At 42.9% G+C, this 16,893-nt stretch overlaps 1 protein-coding gene across 2 annotated transcripts in view; it reads right to left on the bottom strand.

The window, feature by feature from the left end:
- Positions 1-861: 861 nt before the first annotated feature.
- Positions 862-16,893, bottom strand: part of LOC134213154 (epidermal growth factor receptor) — a 405,703-nt gene continuing 389,671 nt past the window's right edge. For both annotated transcript variants that reach the window (XM_062691811.1, XM_062691810.1), the window contains exons 2-8: positions 6,588-7,007; positions 6,228-6,528; positions 5,656-6,163; positions 5,425-5,596; positions 5,230-5,362; positions 4,853-5,160; positions 862-4,788 (exon numbers count right to left, since the gene is read on the bottom strand). In XM_062691811.1, coding sequence (XP_062547795.1) covers positions 2,519-4,788; positions 4,853-5,160; positions 5,230-5,362; positions 5,425-5,596; positions 5,656-6,163; positions 6,228-6,528; positions 6,588-7,007 — 4,112 coding nt within the window. In that variant the 3' untranslated portion in view covers positions 862-2,518. The remainder of the gene's footprint in view (positions 4,789-4,852; positions 5,161-5,229; positions 5,363-5,424; positions 5,597-5,655; positions 6,164-6,227; positions 6,529-6,587; positions 7,008-16,893) is intronic.

The raw sequence follows: 16,893 nt of genomic DNA on the forward strand, positions 1-16,893 counted from the left end.
CTCGGCCGTACGAAAATCATTTTTTTGGTTGGTAGGGTAAAACGACCTATTATGGAGGGTTAACCCCTCACCGTGTCAAAATAAAATTGATCACAAATATTCTCCAAAAATTACCTGTTGGTCGAATTCCATATTGTAGTAGTTGAATAGGATGCTTGTTAACTATAGTTTCGTATATATTATGTGAATTGTGCTGAACTTATGTTGTTTTGTTTTTATCACAATAAATCAAACTACCGCAATAATATGACACAGTTGCCTATCGTTGCGATATTTTTTTAAGGTCAGTCCTATTGTTGCGGTATTGCATGTAATTCTTATGGAGAGCAATACCGCAACAAAAGGACCTTAGCACTACCGCAATAACAAGCTCAAGGGATTCAAATTTTTAGCGAAAATGTTGATTTTTCATCATTTTGAACGGAATTTTGTCAAACCAAAGCTGTTCTAGTCGTTAATTCAAAGAGTTTTAGCGTACCCACAATTGTTTCAATGGTATTATATCCAGAATGGACTGCTTTAACACTACCGCAACATTAGGGCATACCACAACGATAGGACGTTTTAGCCTACTCGGATTCTGATGGCTTTTCCGCAAACGTGACATTTATGTGGTCTTGTTGTGTAGGAGTTATCACGCCTATCTAGAGAGAAGGAGGTTGAGGGTGCGAGTCCCTCCAAGACGCGTGGATTCTTCTTCACAAATTTCATATCAATTTGTCCATTTCGAAACATGTGTTGTGCATATGCATAGTTAAGTTTTTTTTAATTTTTTTTTCGAATTGCCTCTTATCCACCACCGATTAAACTGTTTTTAAGCAGTAGCTGTCATCATTTGCTCCAATAAAAAAAAGCGCTGAATTGTATTATTTTCAATTTTATTTGAAATGTTCAAAATACATATATAACTTAAAAACATTAACAATTTATCTCACAATCCAATCGTACCTTAGCTAGTAGTGCCTTCTTTTTATTTTACATTCATTCAGCCAGACATAACCATTTTCTCGAGTCCATTACTCCAATACAATGCAACTCTATCTTTTAATATTTTTTTTCGTTTTTATATAAAAGCGAAAATCCCAACATTACAATCTATAAATTTATTTTCATGTACGAAACATGGCACGTTTTCCTAATTTCTTAGTGAATTCACACATCCTCTCTATTGTTTTCATAAATCTACCCCAACGTATTGTTGGATATTCCTAATCACCTATACTTTTTCAAGTCAGGAAGTTCCAACATTTTGCCCAAACCAACAAGTGACCGGCAATCCTTTTTTAAAAAATAAGATGTAACCTACATGCATACACAAAATCGTGACGTACGCAAATTTGTTAAATTTTCACCACTTGTTTGTAACTTCACAGCTAAATATTTCGATCTGAACAGTGGGGTAGTTTTCGACCACACGTTCTTATTTTTTTTCACCTTAGTGGTCAAAATACGTATATGTAATTATTAGTGATGGCATAAAATAGAACGTATTGACATGCGTAAACTGTGGTATTGCCACTTGTTGGTTGGATGCTCAGCTGGATATTCTCTCGATGTCGTATGAGATTTAAGTAGGGCATGACAGTTTTCACCGGAATATTTACAGTTCGATATCGTTTCTCATTTGATTATCCTTAAGTGTAAGATATATGTACAATTAAATCATAAAGAGCATAGTACGCGGCCAAAAATACTTTGAGGAGAGATTTAGAATGATTTTTTTTCTTCTAGAGCTTTGTTAAGTATTATGAGATACTGGTTTATGGTGCATTGAGAAGTACAAGTTCCATTACTGTAGAATTTTTCGTTGTTTTGATTTTTGAAAGTGTAGATTGACAATTCATTTACAAGAATGAGATTTTGTGAATATTTTTGTATGAAATCAAAACTTCTAATTTTCTATAAATTACTACATACATGCTATTGCTTGTTACCTAATGTATATGTTCAAACCGTAGTCTGTGAAATAAAATCTAGATTCTAGAAAAATGATCGTCGATTATGAATAGTATCACAGATTTTAAAAAATGAAATACATAAAACCTTAGCCAATTTTGCATCCTCCGATTCAATATCGACGCGTTTGTGACTCTATCTGTTAGAACAGTGCACGACCGTTTACTTCAACTAAAAGGAAGTATTTTTCATATTGTACTGTCTAACATGTTAAAAATTCTCCACATCATTCTTAAGTACTTCCTATAAGCTATCCATTGCTAGCTATGAACCGTTTAAATATTCGTTACAATATGATACAGAAGTGGTCTTTTCGGGACTACTTCGTTATTACAGGCACCGTAGATTTCATCTTCAGTAAGCTTCCCTATTTCCTTACACTACATATATTGAAGGCACTTACGATACGCACTTTGAACTTTCTGTATGCTAATTCGATAGCTGTATAAAGTTGCTTCATTCGATGTATTTTTCAAACAAATATCCTATTATTTCGTCTATGATAATTAATCAGAATGGAAGCTCAGTTCTGTACAATTGGGTTCGTCACACTGTCGAGTGATCACACCGTGGTTTCATTCCGATGAAGTGGAATCAGTTCTCGTTGCAGATCGTTGTAGTACTCATGCTCGGAAGTCGTTTCTATCGTCGCCGTTGGCGATAGAGGAATGCCCAGGGTTTGCGTTGGTGGCGCCACCTGAGGTTCATTGAGCGTCGTATGAGGCATCGGAATGGCTTCTTCCTTTTTGATGGCATGATTGGCAACAGTGTTGTTGTTATTGTTTGAAGTGGTGCTGTTGTTGCTGCTAGGATTGGTGCTAACGTTAACAGTGCAGATGTTAGGAGGTATACTATTTACAGGACTATTGGGAGTGTTAGTGCTAATTCCGCTGCCGCATGGCGTTACCGGCGGTGGAGTTGGAAGGCCCGTACTAATGTTGCTACCGGCTGATCCCATCAGGTACTCTGGATTGTCAACACTGGCGGGTACTCCGATCAAGTCCATGTAACCGGGGACCGACGGTGCTTGACTTTGGCAAGTTGGCATTAGATAGTCGTCTTCGTCCAATGGTAAATTCAGTCGCATCCCACTAACGCCGACTTCACGGGCATTCCGGTCTGAACTTTCGCTCTCTTTCAGTTGATCTTTACTGTAGCGCATGGATTTGGAAAAATCATCGGATTTCTCCATCGACGATGGTGGCAGCATAAGGGCCGGTCGCGTCTTAGGTTGTAAATATTCTTCAGCCTCTATATTTGATCCGGTTATTGCAGAATCAACCGCTGGTGCCAGGTTACGAATCAAATCTTTCTCGTCCTGGTTTGTATACATGGGAAGACGCTTGAATTTATCACCAGGAATACTCAGATATCGGCCTGGATCTCTTGCCATATCAGCGAACATTTTCTCCAATGCTTTGAAGGTAGGGCGAGCATCTGCATTCAAGTGCCAACAAGAAATCAAGATCATGTATACATCCAGTGAAATATGGTCCGGTTGGGGAAGCTTTGCGCCCATTTCGATCAGATCGGGTACATCCTTCGCCGGAACATTCTCATAAGGCCTAGCACCGTAAGTCATCAATTCCCAGATAGTTACTCCAAAGGCCCAGACGTCACTCTTACTGGTGAACACACGATGACGAATACATTCCAAAGCCAGCCACTTGATCGGCATCTTTCCGCCAGCTGCACGGTATTCATCGGAGCCATAGTCCAAAAGCTTTGCCAATCCAAAATCAGTAATTCTTACGAGATGTGGAGGATGTACCAACACGTTGCGTGCAGCCAGATCACGATGTACCAATCGTCGCTCTTCCAGATAAGCCATACCACGAGCAATTTGAGTTGACCAGTTCAACAGTGCTAGGGATCCAGTCTTTTCTTTGTTGTTCCGAACATAATCCAACAGACATCCGGCAGGCATCAACTGCGTTATCAACATCATTTGAGAAGTCATACAAACTGCCAGCAGTTTCAATAAGTTTGGATGCTCAACTGACGCCATTATGTACGCTTCTTCCAAGAACTCCTTACTCGATTCGGCTCCCGACATTTCTATCAAAACCTTGACTGCTACTGGAATTTTTGTGTTCTCTCCTTCCGGCATGTAAACTCCTTTGAATACCCGACCAAAGGCACCCATTCCCAAGACACCTCCCATGCGTAGCTCTGCTTCTTTGATGATCCTCAATTTGGTTAGATTAGGTCCGACATTAGTTGGTCTCAAGGGCTCAGAATCGTCACATCCGGCCATTGCCATTGTCATTTTTATGGCATCTTTCTTGTTCTTTTGTGTGCAGTACAAATAAGCCAATCCAGTTAAACAAATGATTACCGCAGCAGGTATTAGTATAACAAATAACATGAAAGGAGTGTTCGAAGTCTCTATCCGGAACCCGCTCTGCACCTCCTCAGCAGAGCAATAGGGCCCAATTTTGCTCGTTTCCGTGGGGAAGTGCTTGTAAGGGTGACTTGATGGACAGGTCGCAGTACAGTTGAACACCGTTGAGTTATCGAGCGGATCTCCCTCATACAGTTTGAGATTCCGACATTCCAAGCATTGATCCTCTCCAAAACCTCGACATCCGCGACATTCAGAGTGACACGGCAAACATTCACGCGTTTCTTCGTTCACAAAATGATCAATGGGACACTCGTCTTCACATTGCTCACCGCGTTTATAGCTGGCACATTCTTGACAGACCTGTTCATGGAATCCGTACTGGGTGCACTTCTTACACCTTGGATGGCATTTGCGGCAGACGGATTTTCCTGAGAGATGTTTTAGGGGCCCTTCGTCCTGCTCGACTCGTTCGCTATAATAACCATCTGAAAAGGGAAACAATAATTATGTTAACTGAAATCGACTATAAAAAGGGTGGGTCGTTCTCACCTGGACAGGCTTCATCTTTCATCAGACAACGTTCCACAGAACCGTCGCTTCGCATGATGGCTCGGTCGCAGGAAACGCACCCGTTGGGAGCGATTGTATCCAGGGGGCCGTTGCAACCGATGCAAGTCGGGTGACAAGACACGCACGTTCCATTCAGGTTGTACTTGGTAATGGGGCACTCCGATACACAAAATGAGCCGTCCTTAACGTTGACGCACGATCCACAATTGTCCGCATTCGGTCCGATGCACGAGTCTGAGCATTCCGGGTGGCAATCACCACACGATCTCGGGTTTACCTGATAGATTCTTTTTGTGGATAGTAAAAGAGAATGTTAGTGCTGTTTAAATAATGAAGGGGCATAATATGAAACTTACTTCGGTAGGCTCTTACAACTGTCCAGGCACTTGCCCTTGTAGACGTAGTTTTTGCATTCGAGACACTGTTCCGGTCCCTTACCCCAACAACCTGCTTTCGTGCATTGCTCATCGCAAAACATTTTCTCATCATCTGCAATGGAATTCGAATCATAAGTATTACGAAACAAGATTCTGGTAATTGTAAGCACTTACGGCAAGTCTTGGGATCCCGATTGGATTGAATAACGCTTTCGTGATCGGCAGACTTCTTAATTTTGGACCAATCAATCTCCTGCGCGTAGCACAGGTGATCGTTCTCCAAGATAACAATGGCACCCGAATTCACTCGTTTCAACGATTTCAGCTCCAGAGATTGAAGGGATGTCTGTGAAAATGGGAATCAAGTATTAGAACTGTCTACGATGATTCCTGTGCAGAACTTACCTTCACAATATACACGGAGGCAAACAGATTCTCTTTGAGCTGACGGCCACCCACTACCTCCAGATTCCTGAAGTATGACAGATTCTTGAAGTCCGTATGGTAACCCTGGATGTTGATGAAACCACTAATTTCCTTGAGCGTAGAGAAAACCTCCAACCGATCCGGGTGAATTTTGATGTACCGCGGCCCGAACGAAAAATTGCTAAACACCTGCTGGTAACCGTCGAAAGTTTGATCCAGAATTTCCAACGATCCTTCGATGATCGTGCAGTCTTTGTACTTGTCGATGTTTCCCGAGTGTACGATTCCCTCACCCTGGCACGTCTTGGGACAGGCTCCGTTGCACGGGACGCACTCTCCGTTCTGTGCCATTTTGTTCGATGGGCACGTTCGCACACAGGCTCCGTTATCCTTGAGCAGATGTTCCGGGCAGTTCCGTACGCAGGTTGCTCCGTAGGCGTATTTGCCCTCGGGATTTGGCTCCCAGAGGTAGTTTGTAGGGTTGTAACTGATGGAAGATGAATGAAAATTGAATGAAAAAGTGCTGAATAGTTTGAGGGGATGTGTCTTACCGTTGCATGGGCGGGCACTCCTGCTTGCACACGCCATCGTCGTAGAAGTTCTTACAGGCTAAACAGTCTTTCTGAGTAGGACCAGTGCAGCCACCAGCACAAAACAGGTGACAACACTCTCGGGGCTTCGAACCGAAGCAACGACCTTGCGAGCACTGAGGAGAGCAGTTCAGTTTGCTGAACTTTTGACAGTTGTGGATACCCTCTCCCCAACAACCGGCCTCGCAGCTGGTGTGACACTTCGGACAATCTCGCTCGGGTGAGGTGAAGTTGTACGTGTACCGATAATGGGCTTTCGAATCTGTAAAGAGCGAATGTGGTTAGCAAAATATAGTTAATTGATTAAACACTGATTCTTACCGGACAGAACTTCATCCCAGTTGATTGTCTTAACGTGACATAGGTTATAGTTGTTGAAAATGCCAGCCGAACCGCTCAGAATGTCTCTCAGAGCCGGCATCTCCAGGGTATTCATCTGCGAGAAGGAGACGAACAAACCGAACTCGTCCTCCCATTTGTTCAGCTTGAACGTAGTACGGCCTCGAATGATTTGTAACCGCGGCAGGATAACCTGTGGGATGTCTACGTGACTGATCAATACGTATCCGGTCACTTCCCGGATGTGTTGCAGGAAGCTCAAATCGTACGATGTGTTCTGGATCCAGGTGATCTCCAGGTTGCCGTCCACGTACGTACAGTTGGTGTACCGATCGCGCAGATTTTTGTAGTGGTACTCGCGGTTTGATGGCACCGACATGCGACCGTTGGTTCCGATGCAGACTGCAATAAAAAATCGAAGAAAAGTGCCATTAGACAGATGACTTTTATGAGCTGTTGATCTCTGTTGAGTGGAGTCGATTTCGTCGAAGCAATAGGTTGGCCGGCCATATTACCAGCAGCAATAATTATTGTCAATCAGCAAGATATTAGCATACACAATTAAGATCATGATGATTTCTGCGGAACGCAGTCGTTTCGTTGGAGCCGTGGCAGATTACATCGGCGTTCGAGGAATTCCAATCGATCGATCTAATGGTCGTTGGGTGGGATCGGTTTTACGCGCGGCATTTAATGACCCAACGATGGCGATTATAGTCGCGCATACGCTTGTGGGGACCTCGGCATGGAGAAGTGTACATAAGTTTCGAGGAACAGTCAGAAGCCGGTGTTTCGACGTGTTTTGAATGCTGGAGGAACGTGCGTGCTTTTAACGACAGTAATTGGGCGATTTTTGACTAACCATGTGTATGACTTCGTGACCATCATTAGGCACTTCCGAGACGAAGGAAGTTGTTCGAAGTCTTTTTAGCAAATGTTTGAAAAACCCATATAGGAATCATTTTTGGAACACATATTACACAAGACTACGTCGTTTTATCGTCGCCATCATCATTGTCACCACTCCGGCTAGATGCTAATGAGATGCGATGGCGTTGATGGTTGTTCAATAACATGAGAGTGATTGGCACGGAGGCTGTGCGGCGAAGTTTTGAAACCGCGAGATAGGGTGGGTTGCGCCGTGCTGGTAATATTTAACGAACATATGGTCTTTCTTTGGATCGAATTATTATAAAGGAAGTTCAAACACGAATTGGAAATTGCGTAGTGCTTAGCTCGACACTTGATGAATAAAAAACAAAAACAAAAAATAGCCATAAGACTGTTCTCACAAGTAAATTGCAGAAATTCTTCTCTGCTATGTTAAAATCTCCTAGTGTGGAACAATCTCCAAGCTGAAAAAGGCGTCAAGCAGAGAGCACTTAAAAATCGAGAGATCAATTATTGGGCATATCTAAAGAAGGTCAAATCATTTTGTATTGAAGAAACTCCTTCGTGGACCATACCTCTCGCATCTGATGCTGCGCAACCGAAAGCCAGAAACTTCACCTTCGAATAAAGAACAAGATCGAGGGAAGACAAATAACGAAATAACCATTTTGACTAATTCGTCCGTTGGAGTTTCTGTTTCTGCTGCTGCTACTTCGGGGGTTCAAGATTAGGTGTGCCCTTTCTGGACTACCGAACGAATGATAGACGCGGTACCGAAATACAGAAAGACGAGAGATTTCGTTTGTCCGGGATTCGAATTGACCGGCTGACGAGAAGACCCTATCATTATTACTTATCGAAGAGTGAGTCTCTCACTGTACAATTTTAGCATCTGACTGGCTGAAAACGTGTAATTAAATTAAAATATTTTTAAGCGATAGAACTTGATGGTTGTACACACAATTCACAGACAAACGGATAATGAGCTTTTGTTTTAGTTTAAAAAAATAAGAATAATTTCGTTTATCATTGTGTCAAGCAGAGTCGTGCTTTCGATTGTTCAACGGTCATAGAGTTGTCGGTGTCTGGTTGTCTATGAACGAATGCTCAAGCGACCAGGACAAATACCCGACCCGACCATGATAAGTGGATTTGCTTGCTGTAGTGGTGTTTGTTGAAATTGATGCCCCGGGGAACTGAAATTCAGGTTGGCACTAGCCGGGTTTTAAATCGAATAAAGTGCTTCTGATTGCTGGTACGGGTAGAGGGTTGTGCGTCATTTTCGCGGGATTTTATTGGAACTGGACAGTCACTATGCAACTGACACAATTAAAGATCGTTGATCGAACGGAACTGGGAGGGGTGTGTTGGTGGGCTTTGAACGGCAACGTAATGCTGGGGTAGAGTTGAAAGGCTGATCAAGGCAGTTGGTCTCAATCTGTGTGCGCATTTTTGCGGCCTGTGTTTGATTGAATTTATTGCTGGGTTACCAGTTAGGGAGGGGTCTGTGTGCAGAATTACTTCGTAGTCAGGTGTTTAATATTCTAAAACTAATTCAAGTACAGCTAACTACCATGTGACAATTTAAATTTCCAATTCAGTTTGAATCTTGTATCAAAAACGCATTTCAGAGGTTGATTTTTGGGTAAAGTTAATTGTTCGCGAGTTGCTACACCATAGTGTCAGAGGGAACTTGCCAGCATTTCCAACATGGTAAATAGTCTGTAATTTGACGCATTAAACTACCCCTATCATTAAATATCTTATTGTATGTGTCAATGGAACGAAGCCCTATTTCATGGACGTTTATCATTCCAATCACGTTTGTTGATTTCAATCTTGCAACGCTCAATCACAACATCGGCACGTGCCACTTCCGATTATCGGCTCCACGATATGACCGGAATTCCAACGTAAACGCTGCCACCAGCAGTGAAAAAAGTCAACATTTCACCTGTCATCTTTCCTAGCTGGGTTTGCTGCTGATAATCACTTTCTACTTGGCACTCGCGGTGATTAAATTTTCATTGATTTCTGATAAATTACATTTACCATCCCGAGACTTGCACTGTCACACCGCATATCCATACTCACTTGTCTCGTGCGACTAAGACGCCACATTGCATTAGAAGGAAGCAAACCGGCTCGCCGCATTATGATAATGCACCGCCGAGCGAGTGTTCCTGGACCAACCGGTACCCACCATAGGCGGCTCTTCTCTCGAGACTGAATGATTACATAAATTAGCATTAATCACTTTCGGACTCGGACGGGACGACGGCCGGTCGGCTGGTCGGTCTGTCAAACCAGACCAACCAGGTCGGCTGAAGTGTACTAAATTTTCACTCCATCCACTTATCGGCGATCGTTATCAGCGCTGCGCTGATCTGAGTCTGGCTTTGCCAGTTGCTGCCACTCGGCGATTCCACTAATCGCCGCTCATCAATCATGTGACATTCCGCGTACGCTACCACTACTGCAGTGTGGACAGTCCGCGTCTTAGCGGGCGCCTCTCACTAGATCCGTCACTGCCGTTTGAAAGCGTCCCGCCGATACTCTTCCGCAAATTGGGTGGAGTACGGTCGTAGGGGAAGACCTACGCACTCTTTGTTTCAGGTGGTTGGATTTGGCTGCCCACGTTCGCTCGGTCTCCTACGCAGACAACACCATCATTCGAATGCCGCGTGCCGCTGCGGTATAATGGCCGAGTAGGTAGCGCCGGGATTGGGGGAGGTCGGTCCTCCACGGCGACAGCGATGGAGAATTCCTTCGGTACACTTCATTAGATACGGGTTGCACGGAGCTGGTTTTGACAGACGCCACACTTTTCAAAAAGTATCACGGTCGATCTGGCGTGAATATTTTCCAAGTCTTTGTTCAGCGGTATGGGAAATAGACGACATGGCAGTAGGGTGCACGAGTATACGTGGGATACCGACAACGTCCTCGGTATATTTGGTCATAAGACTGTAAACAAAGTAATGCATGACCTTAAGCTATCGAAATCGCCAAAGTCAACAGTATGGGTTCGAGCAAATAGTTGCGATCACTTTCAATTTCGGTGCTTTGCTGTATCTAGCTCTTGGTTGGGGGTGAAATTTGTTTAAGTTAAATCAGCTGCGGTAAATTAAACTTGAGGACCTTAGTTATAAAATCAACAATGAAAATATTTTGGTTAGGAATTTTATGCATTAAGTGAGCCTTCAGAAACAAATATGCAGTTAAAATTTGTCAGTCACCTAAAACAACTCTTTGCATTTTTGCAAATAATTTCAATAGTTTAAATTTCAATTCTTTAAGCCTGGAAGAATACGTTAGTGAGGATTGTTTCGGGTTATAGCCTGTGTTACATTTTTTATCTTAAACAAACACTTTTATACTAACTTTGCATGCCAGCAAGTAGCAACAACGCGTTCATGCATAGATGAGATATGAAGAATAAGATGCGAGAAATGATAACCGAGTAGGTTAAAGTGGTAAATGTGGAATAAGAAGTTAAAGGTAAGAAATAAACAAAGAAAAGTAATTGATAAGAAATAGGGGCCGAAAATCATTCGTCCAAAAGCCATTTGTTAGAATGCTACTTTATCGAATAACACGTTAGGCATCTAGCCAAATTCCATTTGGGGAATTGTACGTTCGTCCGAAACGATTATTATGCCAAAACAGTACGATCGAACTGATCATTTGGACAAACAAGTCGACTGTTCGAATAGATCATTTGATAGAAAATGATCGTTTGGCATAAAGGGCCATTTGACCAATTACGACCGAAAATATAATTTGGCCGAATAGGTCATATGGCCGAAAATGACGTTTGGCCGAATAGATCATTTGGCCGAAGAAGTTGTTCGGTCGTAAAGGTTATTTGGATCGAAAAGGTCGTTTGGCAGGATACGACCGATCTTACGACTGAATATGTCGTTTGGCCGAACATGTCATATGACTGAACTTGTTGATTGGCCGAGTGAACGACCGTAAATGTCGTTTGTTAAACAGGTCATATGGCCGAAAATATCGTTGGGACGAACAACAGTAAATGTAAAAGTGTGAAGTGATTATTGATAATTGAAAAGTGAGAATTAAGAAATAAGTACTGAGAAATGGTCGGGATTCTGCCAAAATGCACCAAGCAGCTTTATGACTCACTTGTTATATTTTGTTCGTAAAAGCAAAACGGACATAATTTCGTATCAATTCATACGTACATACGTTGCCGGATATCCTCAGCTGAGAGTTGAGGGATATCTGATACTATTTGTGTTCAATTAAATCTGTTAGACGAAGTCTTGGACAGAAAAATGGAAATTTTTGGCGCTTGGTGTGATGGACGTCTTTACATTTCTCACTTATCAGTTCTTACAGCGAAAAAGGCAATTTGGCTGAACGGCTCATACGGTTGAAAATGTAAATAAGACGTCTCACTTCTCATTCCTTATTTCTTCTTTCACACTGCCTAAGGTGAAAAGTGCCAAGTGTGAAGTGAAAAGTGGAAGATGTCTCTAGTTTCACTTCTCACTACGAATTTGTCACTTCCTTCATCGCACTTCTCATTTCTCAGTTATCATTGATCACGCTCTCCACATTAACTATTTTTCGACCAAACGACACCTGTGCGTGGTCGGATAATTCGTTCAGCCAAACGATATTTCCGGCCAAAAAAACATTTCCGGCCATATGACGTTTTCGGCAAAATTTCCGTTCCGGCAAATTTCTTTTTTTCAGCCATATGACTCGTTCGGCCAAACCTCGCAGTGCGAAGTAAGAAAGTAGTAGGCCTCTCATTCCTCACTTTTTACTCATTGCTTCGCATTTCTCATTGCACGTTTCACATTTGAATTATCAATAATCACTTATTACTTTTACATACACTGTTGTTCGGCCATATGACCCGTTGAACAAACGACATTTACGGTCGTATGATACGTTCAGCCAAATGACATTTTCGGCCACATCACATGCTTGGCCAAACGGCATATAAAATACCTTACACTTTACGGGAAGGGGTTTAGTAAAACGTGACGATGAATGTACTCAAAAAGTAAAAAGACTTAAATCTTAAAGTGTGACGAGAAGAAAAAGGTATCAATAGTAGTTAATTTTGATGCAGCGAACTTCATTATTTTATTTTTATAGTATTTATGGATCTCTATTGGAAGTGTTGTTTTTAGAAGATGAGAGGGAATTAATTATACGAAACAGTTAACAACATAGTTGTTTAATGCAAAATTCGAGATGAATTTTGAACCAGCCTAATATTCCAGGCGGACGTTATTGAACAGAGATCTATCTGCTTCTCATTGCTAGCGAGCCAATAGAGTTTTGTAGGTACAGGCACAAATAGACAGCAGCTGATTTTGATTTCGTCTAACTAGTTGCCCATGCAGCTTAGAGCGGGGCGCTCGTACAACTGCTGCTGGTATGGATGTGCGTAGTCTGACCGATTCATAAAGATGAATAAAACGATTTGTGTGAAGAAAGATGAAGTGTTTTCTGTGATAGAAAGAAGTCTATGTGTAATTGTTGTGATGTTGGTCCGGAGTGATTAAAAGACGATTTTCATATACCGTCGTGCGGGGCTTCTTTTGACACCGGGGCTACTTTAGTTTTTGGTTTTTTTAAATAAAAAAACGGAAAAATAACCAAATTTGAAGTTGCCATCCAACTATCAATAAGACACCCAATTTGTGATAATGACAATTTTATAGTAATTTTCGTTATAATTCTTGTTTTTAAAATGTCCAAAGTAGCCCCTGATTTGTCAAAAGAAGCACGACGGTACAATAGTTATCTGAGAAACTGGTCAAACGACATTTTCGGCTGTATGACCCGTTTGGTCATATGACATTTTCGGTAAAATGTTCCAGCGGCTCTCAACCTTTTTCTTGAGAGGTACCCCTCCGCACATATTATTTTTTGCTGTAAATGAAAATAAATGCAACTCATAAGATATATGGTCGGGATTCAGCGAAACCGCACCTTGCGCCATTTTGACTGATTTGTGACACTTTGTTCATAAAATAAAAACGGAAATCGTCTCATGTCAATTCATTTGTACATTTGTTGTTGGATATTCTCAGTTATAGGGTGAAAGGATATCCAATACGATTTGTATTCAACTGGATCTGCTACAGGAAAACTCTTCCAAGAAAATGGGCAATTTTTCATTGGCGCTTGATGTGTTTGGTTGAATTCCGACCACACGAAATATTGAACTGAAAATCAACAGAAAATATGACTCTCCACAAAGCTGGCTGGAATTTTGATTATTCCGAGCTCTTGAAGAGAGGCTTCTGAGCCTCTTGAAAGGCGCCTCTCGAGCCACTTAAAAGGAGGCTTCTGAGCATCTTGAAATGACGCCTCACGTAGGCATCCAAGCCTATAGAAAGATAAATTCCAAGCCCCTTCGAAGAGAGACTTCCAGGCTTCTCGAAACAAGGCTTCTGGGCTTCTTGAAAGGAGACTTCCGGGCCTCTTTAAATGACGCTTCTGGGCCTCGTAAAAGGAGGCTTCCGGGCCTCTTGAAAGGAGGCTTCCGGGCCTTTTGAAAAGAGGCTTCCGGGCCTCTTGAAAGGGGCTTTCCGGGCCTTTTGAAAGGAGGCTTCCGTGCTTCTTGAAAAAGGCTCCCAGGCCTCTTGAAAGGAGGCTTCCGGGCCTTTTGAAATGAGGATTTCAGGCCTCTTGAAAGGCAGCTTCTAGGCCTCTCAAAAGGAGGCGATCCCAGGGCTCTTGGAAGGAGGCTTCCGGGCCTCTTGAAAGAAGGCTTCCAGGCATCATGAAAGGAGGCTTTCGGAGCTCTTGAAAGGAAGCTTCCGGCCCTCTTGAAAGGAGGCTTCCGGGCCTCTTGAAAGAAGGCTTCCGGACCTCTTGAAAGGAGGCTTCCGGGCCTCTTGAAAGGAGGCTTCCGGGCCTCTTGAAAGGAGGCTTCCGGGCCTCTTGAAAGGAGGCTTCCGGGCCTCTTGAAAGGAAGCTTCCGGGCCTCTTGAAAGGAGGCTTCCGAACCTCTTGAAAGGAGGCTTCCGAACCTCTTGAAAGGAGGCTTCCGGGCCTCTTGAAAGGAGGCTTCCAGGCCTCTTGAAAGGAGGCTACCGGGCCTCTTGATTTGAGGCTTCCGAGCCTTTTGAAAGATAGTTTCCGGGCCTTTTGAAATGAGGCTTCCGGGCCTCTTGAACGGAGGGCTTCCGGATCTCTTGAAATGAGGCTTCCAGGCCTCTTGAAAGAAGGCTTCCGGGTCTCTTGAAAGGAGACTTCCGGGTCTCTTGAAAGGAGGCTTCCGGGTCTCTTGAAAGGAGGCTTCCGAGCCTCTTGAAAGGAGGCTTCTGGGCCTCTTGAAAGGAGGCTTCCGGGCCTCTTGAATGGCTTCCGGGCCTCTTGATATGAGGCTTCCGAGCCTTTTAGAAGATAGTTTCCGGGCCTTTTGAAATGAGGCTTCCTGAGCCTCTTGAACGGAGGGCTTCGGATCTCTTGAAAAGAGGCTTCCGAGCCTTTTGAAAGAAGGCTTCCGGGCCTTTTGAAAGAAGGCTTCCGGGCCTATTGAAAGAAGGCTTCCGGGCCTTTTGAAAGGAGGGTTTCCAGACCTCTTGAGAGGAGGCTTCCGGGCCTCTTGAAAGGAGGTTTCCGGTCCTCTTGAAAGCAGGCTTCCGTGCCTCTTGAAAGGAGGTTCCGGGCCTCTTGAAAGGAATATTCCGGCCCTCTTGAAAGGAGGCTTCCGGGCCTCTTGAAAGGAGGCTTCCAGGCCTCTTCAAATGTGGCTTCCATGCCTCTTGAAAGGAGGCTTCCAGGCCTCTTCAAATGTGGCTTCCATGCCTTTTGAAAGGAGGTTTCCGAACCTTCTAAAAGGAGGCTTCCGGCCCTCGTGAAGTGAGGCTTCCGGTCCTCTTGAAAGAAGGCTTCCGGGCCTCTTGAAAGGAGATTTCCGGCCTTCTTGAAAGGAGGCTTCCAGGCCTCTGGAAAGGAGACTTCCAGGCCTCTTCAAAAGTGGATTCCGAACCTTTTAAAAGGAGGCTTCCGACCCTCTTGAAAGATTTTTGAAATAAGGTTTCCGAACCTCTTGAAAAAGGCTTCCGGGCCTCTTGAAAGAAGACTTCCGGGCCTCTTGAAAGGATGTTTCCAGGCTTCTTGAATGGAGGCTTCCGAACTACTTGAAAAGAGGTTTCCGAGCTCATTGAAATAAAAAAAAAATTCAATAATCAAAACTTTATCAATAAGTTTTGATTAAAACAGTAATATATCCCCCATTATGCATTTTAGTCCGAGGTACCTCCTGGGCCCGGTGAAGGTACCCCCAAGGGTACATGTACCCCAGGTTGAGAACCGCTGTGCTAATCAATCATTTCAGTGAAACGAAATTTTCGGCCAAATGACCTATTCGAAATAAACAACCAAATGATCTGTTCTGTCGAATGTCGTATTCTATCAAATAAATTTGAAATGAACGAGCTCACTTCTCACTCTTTATTTGTCATCTTTCACCAAGTCACCTATTCGGCCAACAAATTTGTCGGTCAAATGATCTACTTAGTCATACAACATCTTTGACCATATAGCCAGCCAAACGATATTTTTGGCAGTATAAACTATTCGGTCAAATGACGTTATCGATCAAATGGGATTTTCAGCTAAACGATAACTTCAGCCAATCGATATTTTTGGCCAATGGACCTATAGGAAATACGACTTTATTCAATCAAATGACCAGTTGGCTATATGTCGCTTCCGGCCAAATGAGTGAGAAGTGAGAAATGAGACGTCTCACTTCCACTTCTTATCCCTCACTTCATTATTGATCATACTTCATTTTCATCACCGACATTTACAGTTCAGCGTAACGACAATTTCGGCCATATGATCTGTTCTACTGAACGGCATTTCCAACCGTATGGCTCGTTCGTCAAATGACATTTTCGGCCAACTAACCTATTGGGCTAATTGACTTTTTCAATCAAATGACGTTTTCCGCCAAAGGACTTTTGGCCAGATTGGATACAACCTAAAGGAAGATCCATTAATTTCGCAACGCAAAAATTGTCACACTTTTTCTTTGATTTTTACGCGGTTCGTTCGTTCCAAAGGATAAAGCCGAGCACGATAAACAAAATGACTTATTTTGAACAGATGTTTAAAAAGCATGATATTTTTTGCATACAATCTTTATTCCTCCCTACAGCTCATGGATTCCATTTATTGCCAAACCAATAACTCGGCACATGTAAAAATAACATCAGATTATTTTTCTCCTCATAAATATCAGTTAAAGTAGCATCAGAAACAAGTGAAAGTACTCGACATACGAAAATAGCATGCGGCTTCGCTTTGTGCCAAAACAATGGCTACAAAACAAAACGGCCCTCACGATCACCACCATCACCTTCGGCCGTCACCAAGCGAAGATGATCAA

Source organism: Armigeres subalbatus, chromosome 2 (genome assembly GCF_024139115.2).
Source record: "Armigeres subalbatus isolate Guangzhou_Male chromosome 2, GZ_Asu_2, whole genome shotgun sequence".
Lineage (NCBI taxonomy): Eukaryota > Metazoa > Arthropoda > Insecta > Diptera > Culicidae > Armigeres > Armigeres subalbatus.